This window comes from Notechis scutatus, chromosome 1, assembly GCF_049901735.1.
Source record: "Notechis scutatus isolate UNSWTSFEM ecotype Mainland chromosome 1, rNotScu1.2, whole genome shotgun sequence".
Lineage (NCBI taxonomy): Eukaryota > Metazoa > Chordata > Lepidosauria > Squamata > Elapidae > Notechis > Notechis scutatus.
In genome coordinates, this window is record NC_142009.1 from 96,638,832 (window position 1) to 96,661,433 (window position 22,602).

At 37.9% G+C, this 22,602-nt stretch overlaps 1 protein-coding gene across 3 annotated transcripts in view; it reads left to right on the forward strand.

Annotated features, from left to right (window-relative positions):
- MTCL3 (MTCL family member 3) overlaps nt 1–17,247 on the forward strand; it is a 30,615-nt gene extending 13,368 nt beyond the window's left edge. For all 3 annotated transcript variants that reach the window (XM_026666084.2, XM_087972306.1, XM_087972310.1), the window contains exons 5-8: nt 567–635; nt 1,408–2,583; nt 3,986–4,338; nt 17,180–17,247. In XM_026666084.2, coding sequence (XP_026521869.2) covers nt 567–635; nt 1,408–2,583; nt 3,986–4,096 — 1,356 coding nt within the window. In that variant the 3' untranslated portion in view covers nt 4,097–4,338; nt 17,180–17,247. The remainder of the gene's footprint in view (nt 1–566; nt 636–1,407; nt 2,584–3,985; nt 4,339–17,179) is intronic.
- Nucleotides 17,248–22,602: the final 5,355 nt, after the last annotated feature.

Below are 22,602 nucleotides of genomic sequence, written 5' to 3' on the forward strand. Positions count from 1 at the left end.
AACAGTTTATCCTCCATATTAAATTATCCAGACCTCGTGCTCTGGAAAGGACACTCCAGCTTTGCATACGACATTGAAACAACACAGGAAGTTGCAGTTACTGGTTTCATAGCATGATATCATAGTCTCTTGAGACTGAAGGATGCCAATTCAGTTCAATTTTATCATGGTAAACAACCTGCAGGTCTGAGAAATAATTATTGCAGAGTATTTTTTTTAAATTTTATTTTGATCTCTTTAGTGAATACAATTGTGCTGAAGGCAGTACCTGACTCAACGTGTTTAAAAATGCTATTTGGTCCTTATGAACTACTTTTCTGCATGTTCCTTGCTATTGCATTTCAATGAAATAAAAACAAGGACATTTAAAGAACATTCAAATAATCTGTCCTGGCAGCATTTCAACATAGCCATCTCTGGGTGATGAAGCAAAAAATATTATTTAAAAAAAGCTGGGAATTGTCATATTGTTTGGTTTAATAATCTTGTATAGTACTGGTTTAATAAATCTGGATAGCAATGCATTTAGTAAAGTATTTGTCATATCTGCTCTTTTTTTATAACAGTCCATGAAAAGAAGAGGAAGCAAAGATTTGCAAAAATCGGAAAAAAGGTCACAGCAGATGCCCACTGAGGTGATACAGAATATTTTTTTCTGTCCCGTGGTACAATACAGCAAACCATATGACCTTTTAAGTTCATTTAATGACCATTTGAAGTTACAACGGCACTGAAAAATGTGACTTGTGACCATGTTTCACACTTATGACCGTTGCAGCCATCCCCATGTTCACATGATTTACATTCAGGAGCTTGACAGCTGTCTCATATTTATGACGGTTGCCATATCCCAGGGTCATGCGAGATCCCCTTTTGCAACCTTCTGATAAGCAAAGTCCATGGGGAAACCAGGTTCACTTAACAGCCGTGTTACTAATTTAACCAACTGCTGTGATTCACTTAACAAAGGTGGCAAGGAAAGTCGTAACATGGGGCAAAATTCACTCAACAGATTTCTCACAAAGCAATATAAATTCTGGGCTCAATTGTGGTCGTAAGTCGAGGACTCCTTATAGATGATTGCAAACCTTTCCTTAGTCAACTATGTGAAAACCAGAGCTCTTTTTATGAAACCCATTCATCAGATTAGGACCCAAATGATCATATTTCTGTAGATGGCAAAGATTGCAATTGAACACTTGAGTCAGTTTTTGTTGCAAGTGTGGCATCAAGACACCCTGTCAATTCCCATGTTATGCCTCTAATCTGTCTGTGTGTCTATCGACCAACTGTATATGCATATATTTGTATATATTAAATATACTGGTATTTTGTGCTAAATTATCATTTAGCATTCCCATGAGTAAAGCAATATAACTGGGGATTATTATTCTTTCTTTGCCACAGGAGGACAGTGAAGATCTAAAATGCCAGTTGCAATTCGTCAAAGAAGAGGCTACTCTGATGAGAAAAAAATTAGCCAAAGTTGACAAGGAAAAGGACAGATTTGAGCATGATCTTCAGAAGTATCGGTCATTTTATGGTGATCTAGACAGTCCCTTACCAAAAGGGGAAGCAGGAGGTCCACCTAGCACAAGAGAAGCAGAACTCAAGCTCCGTCTGAGGTTAGTAGAGGAAGAAGCCAATATCCTTGGAAGGAAAATTGTGGAACTAGAAGTGGAAAACAGAGGACTGAAAGCAGAGCTTGATGACTTAAGAGGAGATGATTTCTCTGGGGCAGCCAACCCCCTCCTGGGAGAACCGAATGAATCTGTCTCAGAGTTACGGCAGCATCTGCAGTTAGTTGAAGATGAGACTGAACTATTGAGGAGGAATTTATCTGATGCAGAAGAACAAAACAAACGTGTCACTGCAGAGCTGAACAAATACAAATACAAGAGTGGAACTCACGATAGTTCACGACACCACGACAGTGCCAAGACGGAAGTCCTTCAGGAAGAATTGAAGGCTGCCCGCATGCAAATTAACGAACTCAGTGGTAAAGTCATGCAGCTCCAATATGAGAACAGGATACTGTTGTCCAACATGCAGCGCTATGATTTAGCCTCTCATTTGGGGATCCGAGGGAGTCCCAGGGACAGCGATGCTGAAAGTGAGGCAGGAAAGAAAGAAAGTGATGAGGATTCTCGTCCCCCTCACCGCAAAAGAGAAGGGCCCATTGGTGGAGAAAGTGACTCAGAGGAAGTCCGCAACATCCGTTGTTTGACCCCTACAAGATCCTTCTATCCAACCCCGGTAGGTTGGCAGAAAAGCTTTAATGACCGGCAGCAAACCAAGGACATCCACTGTGAAGCTGAACGCCTGGGCAAGACAATTGACCGCTTGATTTCTGATACCAGCACTATCATAGCTGAGGCAAGAATTTACGTGGCAAATGGGGACCTGTTTGGATTTATGGATGATGAAGACGATGGAAGTAGGATACGAGAGCACGAACTTCTTTATCGGATCAATGCCCAGATGAAGGCATTTAGGAAAGAGCTCCAGGCCTTCATTGACAAGCTAGAAGTTCCAAAGCCTTCTGATGATCGAAGTACAGATGAACCTTTGTCAGTGAGTCAGGTAGATTTTTATTTAGTCAAGCCATTGAGGAGAAAGAGTTTCAGCCCAGGATAAAAGTTAAATACTTGATCTACTTTCATGTGTGCTTATGTGAGATGAAGAAGACACCCTTTAATTCCTATGACTGCAATTTAAATTTCCCAGATTATTGTTCCAATATTGGATTCTTAGGTTTTGTACAAGTATAGCATAAGAGGAAGACATTATTGGATACTTACCTAGTAAGAGCTCTGTGGGTTGGTTAAAAATGTGAATAGTAAATAGTCATTTGTTTAGCTTTTTTTTAAATGTACCCATAGTATTAAAGGATTTATAAAAACGTATATAGTTAGAAAAAAGACAGACAAAAAACTTAACTTAAAATTGAAATACATAATAAATAGCATGGTAAAAATAAAATATATAAAATCTATTATCCCAGCATAATATGATACTTAAAAGTTTACAAATGAAACTTAAATGTTTAATTCTAAAATACAAAACTGCCTGGGAGAATGTCTTAACTTGGCTTTGGAAAATAGGTAACCAGGTGGGTGTTGGGCGATTCCCTTAATGGAATTAATTAATTACTCTATGGGCAGAAAATCGCTATGGGCTTTCTGCCCATAGAGGTTTTCTGCCCATAGAGCAACATAACTACAAAAGAATTTATAGCAACCTATCTTCAGGGCAAAGGCCTGGGACAATGAGGATGAAGTTGAGAGTGACAAGGTTAATGGGAGTGGGACTTCTAGCTTGGTTTCAAGGTTTCCTTCTTGCTCCCCCTGTTCTGGAGCCCTCTTTGGAGTGGTTTGCTTGCCTCCTTTTTCTTTGGCTAAGAGAGGGAAGAGGATGACTAGCTGAAGGAGTAACTGCAGCCAGGGCCTGCCAGCTGCCTTGTCAATCTTCATTTTGATATATAAGCAAAAGTAGGAATGATGGGGAATAGCGAAACTGTCAGCTTACCGTATTTGAGTCAATCCACTTTTTAATTTGTTAATTCTACCAATAAAGGAGAATATATGTAGCTCAGGGATGAAATGAGGGGTCCTTGCTTCTCTCTGAATTTGGTTGTTTTCTTGTAGATGTTTCATTCCTGTATTCATTACTAGGTAGCATCATTAGTGCTAGTAAGGAGTAGGGTTTGCTCTCAGTTTATAAAACCAACATATCTCCCTAACAGCAATCAGCACCCAGATGGGAAAATTCATAGATATTTCAGGAGAATGTTAAAATATTTAAATTGCCAATATTACTATTACAAGATTCCCTCCGATTCTTTTGCCCAGGCATTTGGAACTGAAATATACAATTTTCACTAGACTAAGCAGAAAGATTTAATGTAGCTTTTTCCCTCTTGAAAAGTCAAGGTTGCTGTTTTATTAATGTATCATTATCTTGTTTTTGTATTTACTTTCCCCAGATGTTCCAGCCTATCATTTTACTTATACTCATCCTTGTCTTGTTTTCATCCCTTTCTTACACAACAATATTTAAACTTGTCTTTCTTTTCACATTGTTCTTTGTGCTGTAGACATTTTTTAATCGTTTTATCATTTGTATAGAGTTACTTTCAGTTTGTTTTATGTTGTCCATCTTCCCAAGCTACAAAGTTCAAGAGCTATAGTTTGTGTAGTAATCGCTGCTGTAAAAACACTGAAGACTGTTCGATAGGAAGAAGAGAAACCAACCTCCATGTCAAAATGCAGGTGATGCAAGCGCCTATACCAAAGAGCCCCACAATCAAATCTGAACTAGCGTTATCCAAATAGTCAGGTAAGCAAGTGGATTTCCCCCCTGCAGAATGTGCATTTAGATATGTGTGTGAGAGATGCTGTAATACCTGGGATCAGCTATTCTTACCCCTATATGATTGTTAATTTGGGGGAGGAGAATATTCACACAGAAGTAAAGACCAAGCATGCTCAGCAGCCAAGAAGGACCCAGTCGTCTTCAATATCAAATCATTCTACTCCAGAGATTCCTTTTATATTCATAACTAATAAAATGACCTATGTATGGTCATAAAACCAATGTAGCTTTTTTGCCTTTACATCAGATTTTGTGCTAAGCAAGGGAGCTCTTAATTTTATTTTAGTTTGACAATATCCCCATGCATTGAGTGATTTTAGTGTGCCAGCAACAAAACAAAACAACAACAAAGCAATAGACCATTTGTCATATCATTACTTCACCAAAAATCTTTTTTGCTTTCCCTTCTGCCTTATTCCTATGATTAGGAGTAATAAATGGGAGGTCTGTTTAAGAATTGACCAAAATGCATAACAATTTAAAATATTGATAAAATTATGTTGACAATAGGATGGTGGTTTTTGCCAACTCATCTACATTTATGTATACTTATATCAACTTTGTCAAAAGTGGAAGAAAGTTAAGATGAGTGTTGAGAACAAATTATATGTGAGTGTGTGTTAAGGCGGAATAGGTCCATGACAAATCAGTCATGCCATGTCCATCACAGCAAGGACATATATTGAGTAGAATAATAATGGCATAAATTTGGCAAAAAATCAGTGGCTGAGCAAGTCCTTCTTGCATTTTTTAATACAGATTCAGTGGTGGGATTCAATTTTTTTTATTACCAGTTCTGTGGGCGTGGCTTGGTGCGTATGGCGTGACTTGGTGGGCGTCGCAGGGGAAGGATTTTACAGTAGTAAAATCTCAATTTCCACCATACTCCAGGGTAAGGATACTGTAATATTTCCATTCCCTCCCCACTCCTGGGGGAAGGTTACTGCATAATCCCATTCCCTCCCCACCCCATTAACCTGCTTTCCAGCTCCATTCTCCTGTGCAGGGCAACAAAAGAACACCCAGCCAATGAGATGGGACTCAGGAGGCAGAGAATAGATGGGGGCAGGGCCAGTCAGAGGTGGCATTTGCTGGGTCTCTGAACTGCTCAAAATTTCCGCTACCGGTTCTCCAGAACTGGTTAGAATCTGCTGAATCTCTGTACAGATCGCAATATGCAAAGTGCAATCATAATGGTAATATTGATAATATCTCATTCTGTCAACAACCCAAACTAAATCCCCAATAATTAAACCACCAGCAGTAGTGACTTATTTTCTAGGCAAGCAGCCAGGCACTCAATGAAGTTGGCTACTATCACTCTTACCTTCTTCTGTTTGTGTAGTTTATTGGTCTCACATGTTGCATGTCTGTACTGTGCAGTCACAGTGAACCAATCCTATACAGCAGGAATACAACGTCATCCTCCTAGGGCATGTGCAGGTATATTATAAAGGGTTGCTCAACAGTCCTGGGTGTTGTCATCTGATAACACCCTGACTTATCTTTTGAATATTGTGTATATTTTTCTGGAAAGCTCATTCTCATTCAAGAGTAGCAACAACCTTTTGTGAAATGTTGTTGCACAGATGATTCCTTTGTATGCTTTAGTTTGAAGAATGACCTTTCTGCAGTTACTGCTATTATTAACCTAGCAAAAAATATCAAGTATAACTTATAAATGTGAGTAAAACATGGTTACAGAATGTGCTATCTATCTATCTATCTATCTATCTATCTATCTATCTATCTATCTATCTATCTATGAACTGAACAAAGAGGGAACACAAAAAAAGAAAATCAATTTCCATTGTCCAAATGTCAATTTTCAGGTAACTGGCATTAAGTTTAAAACAATTTGGGCATCCCAAATTATTAAAGTTTACCTCAAAGTCAAGTAAATGTATCTAATTACTTCTTCCTAGAGGACAATCTCTTAAGAACATTGCCAAATATAGCATCTCCAAAAACATTTGTTCATTACTTTTCTGTACAAGGTCAATGGTGTCCTATAAACCTGAAATCTTACTTTTTTGTTGAATAAGTCATAGTTGAAGATCTGTTGGAGAGCCAATTTGATATAGTTTTCTAGAAACAAGGAGACTGTGACTCTTGGGCACAAAGCCAGTTGGGTGACCTTGGGCCAGTTACATTCTCTTAGACCTAGAAAGAATCTAAGGGCAAACCATTTTGATAAATGTTGGAGGAAAAAAATACAAGGATCTCTAAAATCCTAACTGGATCCTATTCTAACTACCTGACTTGAAGGCACACACACCTACACCCACCCCAAAAAAAAATCTACTGAGACATTTGTTATTGAGATTAAATACCATAATTTGTATTGTTAAGTAAATTAAATACCCAGACAACATGTTTATTAAGCACTAAGAAATGTATTTAATAGAAAATCAATAAACAAAAAAAAACCCATTCCCTAATTTGTAGATAAAATGGGGTCTCCACTTCCTTGTTCCATTCAGCTTTTAAAATGATCATATCCATTTAGTCTTTAAAATAGGCATATCAAATTGATTTGTTGATAACAATTGTTTACAAAAATAAATTGTGGATTTTCTCGTCTCTTGGATTTAGTGATCGCTTTTAATAATGCAAGTGTTTCTGAAGGTGAAAATGCTACTGCAAATTGAGTCATTAGTAAATGTTGTAATTGTAAAAACTGCCATTGGGTGGCAACAGACAAATTCTATTTGTCTTTTAACACAGAAAATGATAACTCATCATTATTATCTACTAGTTGATCTAAAATAAAAATCCCATTATCTAGCCAAATCTCCCACATAACAAGTTTATTTTCATTACTACCAATTTTAAGAATGAGATTATTTCTTCACATCACTTCTACATTAAAAAAAGGATACTAATATAGTTTTCCAGAAATAATATATCACAATTTTAAAGTCAATATTGTAGCAATAGAGATATATCTGACTAATGATAGTTTGAACTCAAATTATGCTGCATGTGAATATTTCAAATATTCTTAGGAAGGACAATTTGATACTACATGAAAGCTTTTGGAATTTGGTACTAGTTGAAAAATATGCATAGTGATGTAAATTTAAGATTCAGAAATCCAAATCCTCATATAGTTTTCAATCATAAGGTGTTCTAAAACTTCCTTTACTGTTATTTTAGCACAGGGCTGTCAAACTCCCAGGCCACGGACTGGATAAATCACGCGCTAGCCACGCCCACGCCCGGTTTAGCGAAGGGGGGAAGTCCTGATATGTCATGTGACACTATCACAATGACATGAGTTTGACACCCCTGTTTTAGCACTATTGGATTTCAGTCATGATCTAATTGGGAGCAATTACCAGAAAGTATATCAGAGTCATTGTGTTTCATGGCCAGAAGTTGTCCAGCTGCCTGCAACTCCTCATTAGTTGCTGAATCAAGGGTTGAAAGCTGCAGTGCAGAAAACGTAGAAACAACTTTATTTAGGCCCTCAAGTCCATGTTTTACCTGAAGAAAAGTTATACCCAGTGTTAAGAAGAATGCATTCATTCTGAATTGATCCATCTGGGGATGTTGATGATTTATCCCCATAGAGGTTATCATGAAGCTTCTTCACTAGTGAAGTACGGTGGTCTTAATTACCACAACACTATTGTTTGTGATGTAGCGCTGAGTTCTGACAGTTTATTACTTATTGAGAGATGTCTTGAGAGATCCTGAAGCCTAGCTTAAGTCAGTTTCTGGCAACTGCAGTTGACAGATTCTTACATTTTAATGAATATTCCAGTCAAAAAGGAAAACTGAGTTTCTCCATTTGAAATTTTGAACTGCTAGTTTCTGTTACCTAATCTCTTTCCCAGGAAAAGTATGCCAGTATCTTGTATATATCTTTGAAGTAGAAACCAATGAGTGAAAGAACTATCTTATTGCCTTAATATAATTTTGGATTAAGATGTCAGATACAGGGAAAATGAATGCTATCATTTGACACTGTGTATGGTAGTTAGGGTGTTGGATTAATGCAGTCTAAAAATGAAATACAGTTTCTTGTCCTCACTTAGCCATGAAAGGTCATAATTATTGTGAAATTGTGATAAAGATCCCTAAAATGCCAAATACTCTAATTTATATAACCAACGTGAAACAAACAATGTACATCATGGTTACCCCAAATTTGGTGGACAAAATTATGGAAGAACTGAGTGGAAATTTTATGTTTCAGAATTGGTTGTTGAGATATGACAAACCGAAGTTGTTGCTTTTTGTTATGTGAAAAGAGCAGGCAGATTTGTTGCTGTTGAGATTCATTCACAAACTGTTCAAGTAGAATATCTCTAATGTTAACACTTGTTGTTAACTGCACATTTTAGCGTGCTAATTGGTGGAACCTCTGTTATGAAAGGCACACACATTCCGCACATTCAGTAATATTCAAGTGGAACCAGCCAAGTATTAATTTCTTCAGTTGAAAGTAAATCCTCAAACAGTGATGGGATTCAAATTTTTTTACTACTGGTTCTGTGGGCATGGCTTAGTGGCCGTGGTGTGGCTTGGTGGGTGTGGTTTGGTGGGTGTGGCAGGGGAAGCATACTCCCAAATCCCTATTCCCTCCCCACCCCACTAACCTGCTTTCCAGTTCTGTTCTCCTGTGCAGGGCAACAAAAGAAGACCCAGCCAATCAGCTGGGACTCAGGAGGCAGAGTATAGATGGGGGCGGGGCCAGTCAGAGGTGGTATTTGCTGGTTCTCTGAACTACTCAACATTTCTGCTACTGGTTATCCAGAACTGGTCAGAACCTGCTAAATACCATCTCTGATCCTCAATCCCCTCATTCTGTTCTTCCAAAAGAACATGCATCAACTTCATTACACTTTATTTTTTTCTTTCTTTTTCCCTTCCACAGTCATTATGGAGGGTCTCATGAGACCCAGAATATTCCTGACATAAACCTTGAGATCAACTAGAATGTAGATGCTCCCAGATGATTTTCTTGCTGCCATCAACATGGGAAAAACTATCTCCATGCTACCATATGTCCATTTCATAGGAGGTAGCTCAAGTTTGTCTGCAACTATCAGTTTCAATTCAATTCCAGAATTTTCACCAGTTACGGCATCCCTAGTGGGACATAAAGGGTTGGGATGCTACCGGTTCTGCCCAGCTCTATAGAACCGGTAGCTCTGAAGAGCAGCAGACACCGAAACGGTTCTGTGTTTGCTGCTGTTTGGCCCACCTGCCCGCCTGGGCTCTTACCTGTCCTTTATTTCCTGCTTTTTCAATCTCAGCTGCAAAACATAATCACCGAACTGCTAGTAACACCGGTTGAATCCCACCCCTGGGGACATAATTGTGCAAAGAAAGTACAGTGCGTATTTGGACTTCTTTAGAGCTCTCTCCATAGGCAAAACTTCTATTGTACGACCCATACTATGTGGTTCCTAGGTGCATAGATTTACAGGGAATGTGACCAAGGGTTGCTTGGTTTCATCCCAATGAATACTGCATTTGAGAATTCTGATCAAGTCTGAAGTGGAAGCTATTTTGGTTGCAAGAATGATTGATCAAATTACAGAAATGTGTTAGACACTTCCTCTCATATTAACAGCCAAATATGACAGGGCCACCTCATCTGCAAGGCATGATGATCGCCCACAGGTTCAGTTTCACTTCAGTTTCCTGCCTCTTCCTTTTCAATCTTTAATCCCTAGCAGAATCCATTCTATTAAAGTAGCTAATATCCTCCAATGTGCCTTAATCTACACTACCAAGGGAACCCACAGGATTCAGATCAGTATATGTGTCAGGCTCTTTTTCTTTCCTTTTAAAAGTTTAATCATCATGCCAGAATATTATTTTCCACAAAAACACCTGAATTTGAAGGCGAGGCATCTCATATTCATGGGGCTTTCACTGCAATTCAAGAAATCCTAGTTTAAAGTGTGGTAAGTATATGTGGGAGACAGGGTGAAGTGACATAGCCAAGAGAAAGACCAGATTAAAGGTGGCTTAGCCCACAGCAGGACTGTAGATTAGGCAAGCAGCAGCTCAGAAGGCACCCTCCTTAGTTTCTTGGGTTGTAAAGGAATGCGAGAGAAAGATACTTTCAGACTTGCAAGATTGTTTTAATGTAACCTCCAATAAAGTAAAATTAGTTTATCTGGCCATGCTTCCTATCTGGTCTACCTTGCAAAGCTGATATCTGTACACTAATAGTCATTGACAACAGTACAGGAATGCTCTGCTATTCCATTCTTCTAGGATATATTTTTTATTTCCCAAATCCCTTTCTCAAATCCCTGGGATTTTTTTTGATGGTATCCCATTAAATTACAAACTTGTTTAACTTTCTGAGGTCAGCCAAAGTCAGTTAAGTGCTGCCAGAAAATATATAAAAGCTTCTTCGGATGTCACGGCTAATTGCTGAGTCAGTGTATCTCACTGCCTTCATCGAGATGTTTTTCGAGAGATCATCATGAAATGAGCCTCCCACTGCTTCTAGGACAACACAGTTGAGAAACTAAATGTCACTCTGCCTCCCAAGTGTGCAATAGTCTGTATGATAAAACCGAGAGCCTAGATCATTTTGATAGTTCTTCGAGTGAAACATAGAGATGATTTTGGAGAAGATACGTTAAACATGCTCTCAGTCCAGGAGACAAGGTTGTGTGAGAAAATTGCCTTGCTTTATCTTATATCTGGAAACTGATTTCATATTAAGACTAGAATTATACTTTTTTGAGAAGCTACAGGAACAGTATCTTAATAGCTTCCGGTTGGTTTCCATTAGATCATCTTCATGGCTTCCTCAACTCTCTTTGCTTTAAGTGGGACAGAATAGGAAAGACTGACAGGCTTTCAAGATTCTGTTATTGTAGAGTAATACAATAAGATTCTAGGGTTTCTTTTGGTGTCTTTTTTTCCTGACCTGGTTTACCTCAGAGGGGTGACAGTTTCTCACCCTGTTCAATAACCATGCTCCTCTTCCAAGTTAGCAGAATTGACAGTCTCCGTGAAATCTGTTAATACAATCTGATGTTTTATTCCAGGATCTAGAACTTCATTTGGATTTGGAGTGCCCGTCTAGAGATTGAATGGAACAGCTGCTGAGGAACAGTTTATCTCTTTGTGTGGTCAAAGGAATACTTTCTTCACTATGCCTTGCTACAGATTAAAATTACTGAACATTCTGGCTTGTCTTCAAGACAAACAAAAAACACTGTATCATGATGATACTGAATTCCAGAATTTTCTGGAATTAGATTTAGATAGTAATGGATTACCACTATTCTATGGAGGCGAACAGCTGCAATGGTCTCAATCCTGAGAGATACATTTAAAAGTTCTGACATGAAGGAAAACCGTCCTGGGGGGCACTTACATCATCTGGAAGAATGCGGGGAACCTTTATTTCTTTTGGTAAGTTGATTCTGTGATCAGATCCATGTTTCTTTTAAAAGATAAACACGATACTCCATAGTCGTACATGGTTGCTTCTCAATTTTGTCCAGCTACATCTCATATTTGACAATATGCTCAACATTAGGATATCATTGGCATAGGAACAATTAAGGAGAAATGCATTATGGGACTAAATTCCGTTTAGTAAAAGCTATCAAGAAATGAAGTAGCTAACAGAGATATGTTATTGACCAAAATTCTGTAACAAAAATAAAAGTAGCAACTATTGGTTTACTATGAAGTTACAACATTGTGATATCTGTCTAGTACAATTATGGTCTAGGGCTCTGTCTAACTCTGCTACATTACTCACACATGCTATGTTGCTCTTAAACCTGTCACTACAAATTTGGAGTAGCATCCTCCAAAAAATATCGGTTTTCATGCTTCTTAAGATACCACTTCGAAAGCAGTAATAAAGTATGGCTCTTAAGATGCTGCTGAAAAGACTTTTTATATACTGAAACAATACAGATGGATAAAGACAGCTGGGAGCCTTTGAGAATTACATTACCTGACTCAGCTTTAGACTTTTCAGTTGAAGGATATAGAGTTAACGGCAAGAAATGCTGGGAGCCAGTTTGGCAGCATCTGCAGAGTCCATGGTTCTCTTATCATTTCTTGTAAGCTGAGACCACTGTATTATCTCAAAATAATTACAGAATAAGAGGAAGCTAGGCTTATTCTTGCTTTATCCATGGATTGTAAGTCGTCTCGAATCTCAATAGTAAAAAAATGGGAATCTGAAGGATAGATATGCTGCTGAAATAATATTTCATAAGTTAAACAACAATGTGAAAGTTCTATTTCAAATGCCAAAATCAGCTTGACGTATGCCACCCAGCCTTAAAGTCAGAGCAGAAGAAAATAGTTGCCATGCTAAAGCAGAAATATGCTCCATCCTTAAAAAATCAGAAACAGTGCCTGAATATGTCATAAAAGAAAAAATGAACTTTGGATGACCTTGAGGAGTTGTTTACAACATGTGCAATGCCTTCAGAACATCACACTCCAGTTCTTTTGCTTGGCTTGAAGCAGAGATGATTAAATTTCGGCTGATGCTAAAACAAAGGGAGAAAAAGTGCAGGATTAAATCTTTTACCTAGACAAGTTTATCAGGACATAATACTGTTTTTGCAAAATCTGAAAATAAACAGAAAAGAATAAGCATCCCTTTTCACTAGGATTCAGCATAGTAAAATGTGTACCAAAGAACCTATATTTTTAGAAGCTGCATTGCAGCTCATGAATTTTTCGCCATCAAATTGGAAACATTAAAATCATATTTCAGCTTGTTCCTTTCCTTTCCATTCTTCCCCAGCATTCCAAAGCTGTGATTTGGATGTTGTGTCTTGTGTGTAAAAGTTCATTTCTTAGACTTCCAGACAAATGTGATTCAACTGGTATAACAACCGGTTCGGTGAGCGCGTACTTTGAGTGCATGCGTAGAGGGTTTGCTATTGACCTTCTCCTGCAATCTCCCTGTATATTAAACAGCTGACATGCGGCAATCCTCTGTGCCGCGTGTGACCTCAAAAACCAGGAAATAAAGGTCAGAATAGAGCCTGGGCAGGCAGGCAGGCCCAACAGCTGACCGTTTGAGCAAACCAGTTCACTCACAGATGATCCTCAGAAATACCGGTTTGTCCGAACCCAGCCAAACTGGTATAATCCCATCCCTGCTTCCAAATGGTCACTTGCTTGCCCGTGCTGTTGAAGTAGTCAGAAGTGAATTGGCAGCCAGGTCAAATTAATTCATAGAAATTTAAAACATGATATTATTGGATAATTTATATCATGTTTTTCTCAGTTGCTGTAGACTTTGGTTTTGGATATTCTGAGATAGCACTATTAAAACTACAGTTGTCAGCCTATGAAAGAAAAAAACTGTGCCATGTAATGCACAGAATAGCACATAATATATTTGAGGAAAAAATTGAAAATCCAAGTAGCATCCTTAATATTTGCAGAAAAAGCAAATTTCTAATGCAGAGACCACTACATCTAGCCATTTTAAAATTTATTTTATTTATTAAATGTTGCCCATCTCATTATCCAGAGCCATGATGTCAAAATGACAAAATGTGTGTTGTGATGTGACAAAGCAAATTCTATCTCTTTCATATTTTCATGAAAGGATTGACATTTGCATTGTAAAGTTATGAATGTGCATTTTACAACCTTCTTCCTCCCTCCAGTGCCCCTGAGCATCTATTTATTTAATTATTACATTTGTATGTCATCCATCTACCGAATTTTCAGAAAATACTGAACTCTCTGGAAGTCTCAAATTGGAATGTCACTTGTCCCTTTCTCTGTACCAGAGACTTCATCTCCTTTTCCTTGACATGCAACTTCTACATGTTCAGAGTGTTACTATTTTAAAGAAATGAGGGACCTCACTTTCTTGTATCATTCTTATCATTTGTGAATGAATTTTATACCCTGCTTTTTCTGTTTATGCCCCATGCTTTCTTCTGCTCTCAAACTCATCTCTTTCCTTAGTTTTTCAAATGTGAGGTTATTTATGGAGACAATAGGTTCGACCATTTGCAGCCATCCTACGTATATTTTATCTTAATCTTGATGGTGCCTAGAAGAAACTTGCTTTGATTGATTGGAATTGTTTTATCAGAAGGGAAAGTGCTATTTTTAGCAAAGCTGTCTCTTGCCTCCATGTTCTTTGAACTTGAGTAATGGAAAGAACAATTCTGTAATTTTCCTTCTTCTGAAGCAGAAAATCAATTAAACTTCCTAGACCAAATGTACTATTCTTTGTTATTTCCATCCAGTTTAGCAACATTTTTAGTTCCAAGAGGTACATAATTGACAAAACACCTGAAAACTAACAAACAGAAGAACTAAGTCCCAATAAGAAAATGATATTTTGCAAGACAATGTGCAATTCACTGAACTATTACCCTCCAATTTTTCCACACAACCAAAAATTTATTTTAAAGATTTACAAAAAAAAAAAAAATTGCACACGGAGAGAGAATTACAAAATGAACAAGCAGATTTTCAAAAAGACACAAGATGAGACAACTAACATACGATGGATAAGCATGACTATAAGAGAATTGAAGAATGAAGTTTATCTTTCCTTTAATAACTACAGCAAGGCCTGATTATATAGAACATTCCTGAATGTGGAACATATTAAAGCTAATGAGCATGTCAGAACACCTGATTATTCTTTTGAGGGGCCTTTGGAATAACCAAGAATTTCTTGTAATAACTGAGTTTGAAGATTCTAAATAGGAAAAGGTACGTGATAAGTATGCATATTATCTCAATTATTTTTAACAAGAATAGCATATAGATTAAAATTGGAACATATGACAGCTGGAATGGAAAGGAGTTTAAATACTAACAAATTGAAGTATGCAGATGACACTTTATTAGGTGAAAATAAAAAAGATATAGCACATTAGGAGAATAAAAATGTAATGTAAAAATGTCAGTTAATGTTAAATATAAAGAAGACAAAGGTATTGATTAGCATGCTTAGTGCATTCACAAGTAATGGTGAAGAAGTGAAAGTAATTGACCATTTGGTTATTATTCAAACTGAATAAAATACTAAGATTGGCAATGTATTAGAAAGAGAAAGAACTTAATTTTAGGGAGGAAAAAAATAGCAAATTCAGAAAAGAGCGTGTCAAAATATTAGAACAGTTAAATACACCTGCAAAAGCTGGACATTGAGAAGAAGTGAAAAATAGTTGATTAATAAGAATACCATGAACCACAAGAACCAATCAATGAAATAAAGGCAATGACCAGAAAAAGAAATGTATGTTTTGGGGGCATCTATTTGAGTAAATGATGGACTAAAAATGACTAAGTTTGGCAGGGCTGAGGGAAGTAGAAGAGGAGGAAGGTAACAGGTAAGTTGGATTGATTGACAGTGTTAGGGATAACATTGTTTACCCTAACTGGTTTGGGTAAAAATAATAAATAAAGTTATCATGGTTTGTTGGTTAAAGTGTGTGTAACTTTAACTACAAGAATGTAATTAAGGGTGTGGTTGTAAAAGCACCATAAAAGAAGCAAGTCAATTGCAGCTCTCTCTCTCTGGCTTAATGATCCCTAATTACTGGATGGATTGATGACTGCGTTTTTCCTTACTGGAACGGAGGAGAGAAAGGAGTGTTGATTTCTCAATGGAGAGAAGAGATAATACGGACTGATTTATTGTAAGTGAACTGACATTGGCTATTCAACACGGACTTTGCAAATTGAGGGTCCTCGACTGGACTGACTGAAATGATACATGACTAATGGACCGTTTATTTTGACTATGCTATAATTCCTAATGGAATAAACTATATTTTTGATAGCACAAGCGTATCTGTTTTTTACTGCGTGTTAACTAAAATACAAACTTATCTCACACATTTACCTGTCTGCCTATCTGACTACGCTACACATTCTGTTTAGTTTGTTTTCCTTAACACTCGTTGGGGAATTCAGGCTTAACAGACAGAATTAGAGATATCAACAGAATAATCTTGTCACTGTTCTGATTGTCACTAGATGGACAGGATGGAGGGTCTTGCTCATTCTCATCACCAGAAGTTGGGCCTGCCTCTATGGCTTGTAACTGACTTATAAAACAGGTTCTAATATAAACCTACAAATTGCCCATAAAATAAGAGGCCTAACTACTTGGCTCCTCATGCATCAATTATATCTTCTTAAATTGTGCTGATGCAGCTGGCCAAAAGCAGCTAGAAAAGCCTTGGAAGATTGCTCATAGTTTGGTCTGCTGCCCCACCCATCCTGAGGTGGGGTCCCTGCATTCCAGGGCAGCTACAGCTGTTGATGTTCCTTAAAAGATAGGCATAGGCAGAATTCACTCTGTCCAGGCGGTAGGGGGGAAAAAAATACCAGATTTGGTTTTTATTTAAAATTAATCTTTTTGTCAGCCAGAGTTTGATAATACTTGTTCTTTTAAGCAGCTGCAGCAGCAGTGCTATTTGTGCAGTTTGACTCAACAAAGCATACTAAAATTATATAGAAAAAAAAGGCAAGTATATCTTATAAAAGAAATCTAAAACTGCCTATTGTCGAATGCTTACCCTGGCTGCTTTGACAAGAACTCTGCTTCACTATAAAACCTAAAAATGTCCTGGCCATGAAGTTGTTTATGTAAAATATGAGAAGATCTAAGGTTACAGGACTTGGGATTGGAAGAGCTTTTAAAACCAACCTCTGAAGGCTGACGTCACGTGGAAACCAGCTGCTGGGATGATGCTAAACGGAACTGTTTGTCAGTTTGCAGAAAATTGTAAAGTTGAAGTAACGTTACTCTAAGGACTTTCTCTTGACAGAGACTCTGATGCTTCATATCTCTTTGAAGGGTCATTGTTTGCAGAACTGGAGAAAGGCTTTTCCTCGCCTCCCTTTTCACTCCTGGTTTCACTTGGATGGAAGGGATTCTTCCACTGCAAAGGGTAAGTTAAGCACTTGCTTTTTATTCACTGTCCTCACCCCCCACCCACCCCCCAAAATAAATAAATTACTGCAGGTCCTTCACTGAAATGAATTGGAATATTTTCAAAAGAAGCAGGAATGTAAATGTGATGCCCAAAAGGTTATTTCTACATCTGGTTAGTTCTTCTGGATTTGAATTAGAGGCAGTAACTGTAAAAGAAATTGACTTTTAAGGAAAAGATTAAACTAAATAGCCTAGTTTCAAACAGTCTTTCAGGTTTCTCAACAAAAACGTTTCTTGGAATTGTATAACTGTTGTGCACAATAGCAGAGAAACTTGCTGCTGTTGTGATCAAAAATAATGGTTTTGCACTGTGAGCTCAAAACCTGGCCGAGCTGAATGGCAATTGCTTATAAATCAAAAGAAGACTCTGTTTATCTGTCTTGGGCATCCCATTTTGTTCATCTCCATTAAAAACAACCTTCTTGGTTGATGTCATTGCTTTGTATTTTTAGTAGCTGCTTTCCATATTTCAGAGAGTATGTACTTCAAAGTGGATTGGTGTATATTTGTGTGAGTGCTGACAAACAAGAGAGTGAAAGTATTTCACATTGTGTTTCTAAGGAAAGTTTGTATGTCTTTGTAAAGATAGAGGGGGAAAGAGAGGCTCTGTGAACAATGCAGATGACATAGATCTCGTTCTTGGAATCTTTACTTTGATATTGAGATCCTGACCTTGTCTAGGACACACAGAAGTTGTCAGTACAACAAACGGACAGATGACTTTGGATTAAAAGCATATTCTTGATTGTTACACATAGCAGGCATGTATCCATGCCACCAATGTATTTATGCTTCCAAGGATTTAGTAATTCAGTTTTTCTTGCACTGGTCCTATGTGTGTGAGGGGACTGACATTTGATTCTAGTTTCTAAAGGAGAAAAAATTGACGAGGCAAGACACCCGCGATTAAAGCACCCGCGAAGATTTTATTCATTGTAAAACGAGCTTCAGCATCTGGGATAAAATTGAACTGTAGGCTATTTCATTGGATGTAAATATCTGGCTGGAGGCTCAGTCCCCAAGGAAATAGTTAAAAATGATATCAGGATAGTAGTCATATGAATAGACAACAAAGCAGGCAATCTAGACAAAGTCAGTGTGTGTTTTGTTTACTTCTATAATTTAATGCCCTCTGTCTCTCATCACCACACATTGATGATACTGGTTGAGGATGATGGGAGGGGTAGTCATATTTATCAGGACATTCCTTTGTTGAAAAAGGCTGTTCTTACAGGCACACTTTGCTTAGGTTTTCTAGTGGTTTAAATGGAATAGTTTGCAAATTTGCTTATTTGCTTTATTGGTATTAAATATTGTAGTAGTGAATTAGGACAATTCTTGTCATTGTTTTATCAAGGGGAAATCTGAGGCTATGAAGTGACTTGCCACAGACTGAATCCAGGAAGAAAAAGGACTGCAAATTTGGATTTTCTGGATTCTGGCTCCACAACTTTGTTGCCTGAAACCACATGTCAACTTTGCAGATACATGCAAATTTGCTAGGACCTTCTGGGTAAAAGAGCTATCATAAGGTAAGTGATTGAATTGTGGGAGCCTTGGTTCTCTTCTGGTCATTTTCATTCTGTGCAACATGTAACTCTGTTCCAGAATCTGATTACATTTTGATTGCCTCCAGTGTGGCTTTCCGAAAAATAGCTTGGTGAGAAACCAATTGTACATTGCAGAGATTGATTTAAATAACCAAGCAATTTTAGAATTGAGTCCTTTTGCTTTTTAACACTCATGTTAATAACTCCATTACAAGAGAGAAATCAATATCCATTTGGTGGGGAAATGTCTTCTTTTTATGTTTGGGGTGTAGTACTGATCTTTTTTTTTTTTTTGCTTCTCCTTGAATTACTAGATTGAATTCTTCTCCAGTTTCTCTACTCGTTCCTTTCATACAGGCTGCTGGAAAGATATTTAAGCCAGAGGACCCTTTTAAATTTTTCTGCATTCTGAACAAATCTACTCAAATGTAGCAGCCTCCAAATACTGTACATTAAAAGTTAAAAATAAAAAGCAAGAGGCCAAATGATCCTCATTAAAAAAAATATTGAAATGGTTGCACATGATCATCTTCAGATGGCACTTGGAATGCAAACAAGCTTTCAGAAGAGTGGAAAAGTTAAGCCAGTTGTTTTGGAGAAATCATCACTTTAGTCTCTGGCGCTGAGCTAGAACTTTGGCCCTAGAAGTGAAGAAAATTCATTTTGCTTGCCTTCTTGCTCCTTCAAGCCAAGATAATTTGCTTAAATAACCAACGTTTTTTGTCTTCCTTTATGCAGTATTCTGGGGCTGTTGGAGCAGCTCTGTTATTTGCAGCAACATTGCTTTTAATAAAGCTGTCTTTACTTTATCCAGACAGGCTTAACCCCACCCCACCCACCCCCCACTCCAAAAAAAATTCCTGGACCTCAAGTTGGTTGGAGCAAATATTTATAGCAAAGTTGGAAGAGAGAAATAAAACCAGCACTGCCTGGAGCTTCAAACAGGTAAATGGTATGTTGCCATCTAAACCCACCTGATTTTGAGAAGCAGTAAAGCGTATTCATCAGTTGCATTTTTTTAAAAAAAACATTTCATTTTGTCTTGATTGCTAAGAAAAAGAATTCAAGGGGAAAATGGGTTTAAAACAAAGGATTGGATCTGTCAGAGATAGAAATGTTCTTTCATGAGCAGGAAGTTATTGATTCAGGCTTTTTGCCCATTTTTCTGTTCACTGAGTTCTCTGAAAATACTGTAGTTTTGAAAAGGTGTTGAGGGCTGCAGAGGGAAATCTGTCAACTGGAATTTTCTAAGAAGCAAAGACAACTTTGCTGCAAAAGCTTATAATTCATTCCAGTTTATTTGGATGGTATATATGCCTTCTAGTGATCAGAATATACATGAAAAGTTTTTTTTGACTAGCCATGGCAATGAAAAAAATATGGCAAAAAGAAAACGTTCCAGAAGATAGCTGCCACCTAAGCTACCAGAAAAACCTACAAATACACGAAGTGGCTAAACTAAGGTACAATTTCAAATGGTATGAAATGAGAGGTTGAGAAGGGGGTAAAGACAGGATGGTTATACAGATGCAGGTTATATGTGACACAGATTAAATACCTTATCAATTTTCAGTTGTAACGTGTTAAAAAACCATTATGTCTGTTGAAATCTTTTGAGATAGCCCAAATTTTTGAGGTTATGTGAGTTCAGCAATCTCTTGCTTAATCAGGTGGTTAAAATGCTCTTTCCCAAATGGTGATGTTAAGTTTTGCAGTACAATGTCCTGGAAAGTGGAAATGCTCTAATACTATTTTATCGTTGTTCTGGGTGCTGATGTCAAACTTTTGCACCATTAATTCTTGAGCACAAAATTTATCTTATGTAGAATCCAGAAGGAGAGATGGTGGTATTTGATGGTTTATATTTCATAGGAGGAAGAACATGTGAAGGGACTTCTAATTTTATGGGTGTACATATTGGGTCTTATGATGATGCCGTTCACTTAGATGTCAGGGTGAAATAAATAGCTGTGCTTGTTGTATTATATGTTTGTGTATTAGCATTAGTATCCTGTTGTTTTTTTGCTTGTGAAAACCTGTTTTGGATTGAGAAGTTGTTTGAATGCAAATATGGACTCAGCTTATGCCTGAGAAAGAACAGTCCAATTTACATTTGCATAACCATCCTGTCTTTCCTTCATCCTGACCTCATTCCAGTGTAAATCTTGTATCAATATAGCCATTCTAATGAGCTACAGTTCACAAAAACTTTGGCCTTTTAATAAATTAAAGTGCTTCTCAACTCCTTTTGATTTGGGACTCTGTAAATCAATTAGTCTTCTCATTCTAGAATGGAGCATCCCAAGAATATACAGAAAAGGCTGGTTCTTTCCTCCTCCCTTCTTATATGTAAATTTTTCTTCATATTTGCATGAAACGTATGAAGAACTGCTTCAAGAATTGGTATGTCTAGTCTATTGAAAAGAAGGACTAGGGGTGACATAATAACAGTGTTCCAATATTTGAGGGTCTGCCACAAAAAAGAGGGGGGTCAACCTATTTTCCAGAGCACCTGAAGACAGGACAAGAAGCAATGGATGGAAACTAATCAAGGAGAGAAGTAACATAGATTTAAGGAGAAATTTCCTGACAGTTAAAACAATTAATCAGTGGAATGACTTGACTTCAGAAGTTGTGGGTGCTCCAACACTGGAGGTTTTTAAGAAGAGGTTGGACAACCATTTGTCTGAAATGGTATAGAGCAGGGATGTCACACTCGCGATGACACATCACATGATGTATTGCAACTTTTCCCCCTTTGCTAAACTGGGGCGGGCGTGGCTAGCACGTGATGCATCCGGCCTATGGGCTGCAAGTTTGACACCCCTGGTATAGAACTTCCTTCCTGAGCAGAGGGTTGGACTAGAAGACCTCCAAGGTCCCTTCCAATTCTGTGTTCTGACTTAGGCTTCCCCAGCAGCACGAAACTGACTCATCTCGATAAACCCCTTTTATTTAGTTTATAGTGAATTCCTCTCCAGCAAAGTTCAGGCCAATTTCAAGATATTTTCCAATTACAGACCTTTATCAGGCTTGAAGAGTTGCCAGGCCAATATCTTTCAGATGCTACACTATAATAGACAATACTTGGCAAGAATGCAGGAACAGATCTTCACCCAAATGAACTAATTGTCTCCTGCAAAACCCCACTCCCCTTTAGCTCCTCTTTTATTCCCAATGGGAGGGGCCATTCACCATCTACCTGTGGCTTTACCCCCAAGTCGACCCTTGTTACTTAGCTGTTCCCTTCCTCTGGCAGCTCTGCGCATGCACACTCCAGCTGTTCTTCTGCCTCACTGATGTCCGACTCCAAAGGCAACTGATAATTATCAGATCGCCCTGGGCCCATCTCTGCCTCCGACGCAGAGCACTTGTTAGAGCCTTCCTCAGACTCCAGGACTGGCCCATGTTCCTCCCCAACTGCCTCACTGTCCAAATCTGCTGCCAGCACCACTGGCCACTAGCGACCACAATGCTCTGTTATTCTGTTATCCTGTTAATCCTGGAGCATTGACTTATTGAAGAATGAGCTACATGCCTGGAGCATTGAATCCATTACATTTTGAATTATTCATGGTTGAAGCTGTTTCTGGATCTGATGGTTGGCATTTCACTGATCATTAGTTTTGCTTTGTAAGAAGAGAAAATTACAGAAAATAGATATGAGACAAAAAAAGCAAAATGTATACTAGATATAAAGTATGAACAGCATTGCTGAAATTATCACATGATGCC